Here is a 4,113-nt window from a genome sequence, read left to right as displayed (position 1 = left end):
CAAAATGCCCCAACCCCCTTGGTCGCGTTCACGACAAATATTATGCCAATTTATGAGTCTGCAGCGCGGATGAATCAAATCCGTCCCAGACTATAAAAAGTCACGTCTAATCCGGTTAATTTCCTTGATGACCCAACAAGGTAAACGAAACAGGGACATCCAGTACGTAGGTATCGCAGTAAGCACTACGTTAATCAATGCGAGTCTACCCCCCAGAGAAACATGTCTGACTTTCCACGAAGCCAGCCTCTTTCTAATCGTAGAGATGAGGCCCTCCCAATCTTGCTTCCTTGGTCTTCTTCCAGAAATAAGGATACCAAGATACGTAACTGGAAGCAAACTCCTTTCACAATTAAGTGTATCTGCCGCCTCCACCTCCGGGAGTTTCCCCAGATCCGAAGAATAAAGGCATGTTTTAGAGAAATTGGTAGCTAAACCAGTCATCCCCTCAAACATATATAAGATTAACTTAACAATTTGAAGATCTTCTAGTCCACCAGTTTCCCCATAGTTTATGTTCTCATCATATTTATCACATTTGACAATGAGCTGGATAGTAATTTTTTTCTTTTATATTTTATTATTATTTATATATAGAATGTACCAATTATAGTCCCCTCACATTTAACGTATCGGACAACGAGACGGATAATTTAGTTGAGTTGATGTATTTTTTTTCTTACTTTTTTATTGGCTATATATAAAATATATCACATATGATCTCCTCACATTTACGGCATCTCACAATGAGAGATTTAATTAGTAAGTGTCATTTTTTATTTTTTTTATTGACTATAATATAATGTACAATATTTTTAAAGCATTAATTCTACTTAAAGAAGAATATTAATTCTTTGTATCTACGCCATTATTTATGCTTATTCATTATCTAATTTAGCCGGGGATAAATATTAATAATTTGTGTATAAATACAACTCAAGGATTTCATAGTTGTTTATGCATATTTCTAGGTTGAATGAATGTGATTGTTATAGACTCAAGAGCTAGAACCAATAACCTATATATAAATGTATTTATATAACATCAATCTGAAAAAAGTGTGTAATTATAACTAACAAAATATTTTGAATCTAAAAAATTCGCATAAAATTATTTTGGTTACCATATATGTCTGATCAAGCAACCGCCCTTTTCAATGAAGACTCATAATATATAAGTAGAGATTTTAGCAAGGTTACGCTCCATTAAGTTGAGAAAGTATCCAAGACATAACCAACTAGCCCTTTGAGAGCTAAGCCTCATACTCCAATGAATTAGACCATCTCCAACCTTACACCCAAATCCCAAATTTGGGGTGGGATTTGGGTGTAAAGTACTCCAACCCACATCCAAATCCCACCCCAAATTTGGGTTTTGCAATAGTGCAACCCCAAATTTGGGGTCACACTATTGCAACCTCAAATTTGGGGTCCCACATTATTTTTTATTTTTTATTATTTTTTTATTTTTTTATTGTTTTTATTATTGTAATGAAAAATATAAAATTATTATTTCATTAATATAATTATAAGTAGTTATTTATAATATTAATTTGTGTGTAATTAATTAATAATCAATAATAATAATTATTTAATTAATAACTAAAATTGATAATTATTAATATATAATAAATTTATAAAACAGGAATAGTTGAAATTTTATTGAAAATAACCTTAATAAAAGCTAATACAATGTAAAAACTAATTAAATTAAAACTAATATTCTAATAAATCACTAGCACTTCCGCCTATATTATCGAAATAGCTTCCAAATGGATTTGATGATGAAGAAGGTGGTTGTTATAAGAAAATAATATATGAAAAGAATATTATAAGAATATTCTTTTTTGGGATAAAATTTGAGATTTGTGGTTGGAGTAAAATTTCCTGTAGTAAGACCAAATTTGGGATTTGGGATAGAAATTTGGGATTGTGGGTTGGAGATGGTCTTAAGCCTCAGAAGATATTTCTTTGCTATTGATAAATCCTAGTTTCAACAGTTATAGTAGTTTACAAATCCTCCTATATATATAAATCCATGTAATTATGGATAAGTGAAACCATTGTTTCTCTTACGGGGAATCCATGCCTACCCCCGTGAACAGTACATAAACAGTACTTGATTCAAATGTACACTACATGAACATTATTGAAACAATCATGCCGGGAAATGATTCGAGATCTCCTTACACTTTTATATCATACCTTTGGTCTATCCAATGGTTGACAATAATAACTACCTTTAAACAAAGAAAATAATTAAATTCGTTCTAAAAAAACTAAACTTTTATTTTTGAGAAGTGTTAACAACGATAGTAGCACTTAATTAGGTAACAATCACCTTCATTAAAAATTTATTTGCATTAGGATCTTTGCCGTCCATAGCAAATAAACTATTAAGAGAAACACAAACAGAAATGTAGGAACATTGCCCTAATAACAAAAGAAAATAAAAAAAAAACAATAAAAAAAAAAGAAACTTTTAGTTGAATAAACATAGTTTTTCATATTGATGGATCTCATACAAAATACATTTATATATAGGAGATTGGTCGTAGCTCTGGACTTTATGGCAATCACATTAATGTGCCCTAGAACTATATATGCATATACAACTATGAAGACATTTATGCACAAATTATCCACATTTATCACCAACAAAACTAGATAATAAATAAGCAGCAATAATGGCATAGACACAAATAAATAATATTCTCGGATAAGTGTGATAGACATATACAATTTTGGATTAAAAAAAAAAATTCAGTATATAGTAATAATTTTTTTAAAAAATATTGTACATAGTTAACAGAGTAAAAATAAAAAAACCACATCCACTCATCACAACTATTCGTCTTATTGTCAAATATAATAAATTTGACGGACCACATCCACTCATCAAAACTATGTCTTATAGTCAGGTATAGTAAATGTGAGGACCACATCTACTCATCAAATCTATCTCTCTCGTTGTCAAATGCAATAAATGTGACAGGACCATAAATGGTACATTTTTTACATAAATAATAAAATAGTAAGAAAAAAAAAAGTAAGCACACATTACAAATGCCAATCTCATTGTTGGAGTTTTCATGCAAGAACAAGATGCGGGTAAGAGTTGGTAATGTTTGCCTTAAGTTTTTCAGAGGGAAGGATATTTTGGGGGTAATTAAGGAGGAGGGTGCTAATTGGTATACCAGCGATGTGAATTTAATCACTTCATGTGATAAACTTTGAAGCATTTTAACCCTTAAATAAAAATTCACATCCGATACCCTCAGCATTTATATATAATTAAACACTACCTGCCACCAATTAAGAAAAGTAATATATAAGTTCGTCAATTTTTTTTTTTTAAGCCAAAAAAATTTCTCATCTTGAGTGTCTATCTAGAGGCCAAAGTAAAAGGCAATGCACTCCAGTCTACTATTACACAATGGCTATCCCAAGAGCATTTGCTTCCCTCTCCCTCGCCCTCACCCTGCTCCTTGTGGTGGCTCCTCTTTGTTCTATGGCCGACGATATACTTTACCCTGGTGAAGCACTCGGGACAGGGCGATCCCTGACCAATGGGAACTACACTTTAGCTATGCAGACAGACTGCTACTTGGTGTTGTATAACATTTGCAACCCCATCTGGTCCTCCAACACTAGTGGCATGGCCACAAACTGCTACCTCACTTTCGCGTGTAACGGAAATTTGGTCATTTACAAGTCCGACGGCAACGCCCTGTGGTCTAACAGTAAAAGCGGGGGACAAGGCAACCATGTTCTCGTCCTTCATGATGATGGTAACGTCGTCGTGTAAGGCCGCGGAAGATGGCATGCACGAACTAACTTGCCACCCTTTCATTTTCCGTCTGCTAAGCAAACTACAAATGAAGCCGTGGCTACAGGGGTTGCCATGGTCATCAATAAGTGATGCTGAAGTTTAATTAATGAACAATATCTATATATATATATATATATATATATAAAATAAGCAAATCCCATCGTAGTTCATGCGTGCACAAGTCAATAATGTGTAATAATTAGCCGTGCTCTGCTTCATATACAGATATATATATAGCCGGCTACTTCAGTTTCTACTGTTGCCATTAGCATGAAGCCCCTC

The 4,113-nt window shown here is 33.0% G+C and overlaps 1 protein-coding gene across 1 annotated transcript; it reads left to right on the top strand.

Annotated features, from left to right (window-relative positions):
• Window positions 1-3,435: 3,435 nt before the first annotated feature.
• On the top strand, window positions 3,436-3,807 carry LOC120282970 (mannose-specific lectin-like). Its single transcript, XM_039289798.1, has one exon. It carries the CDS (start codon window positions 3,436-3,438, stop codon window positions 3,805-3,807), a length of 372 nt encoding a protein of 123 aa, XP_039145732.1.
• Window positions 3,808-4,113: the final 306 nt, after the last annotated feature.

The sequence above is a fragment of the Dioscorea cayenensis genome, chromosome 18, assembly GCF_009730915.1.
Source record: "Dioscorea cayenensis subsp. rotundata cultivar TDr96_F1 chromosome 18, TDr96_F1_v2_PseudoChromosome.rev07_lg8_w22 25.fasta, whole genome shotgun sequence".
Taxonomy (NCBI): domain Eukaryota; kingdom Viridiplantae; phylum Streptophyta; class Magnoliopsida; order Dioscoreales; family Dioscoreaceae; genus Dioscorea; species Dioscorea cayenensis.
This window is presented reverse-complemented; position numbering and strand designations above follow the sequence as displayed.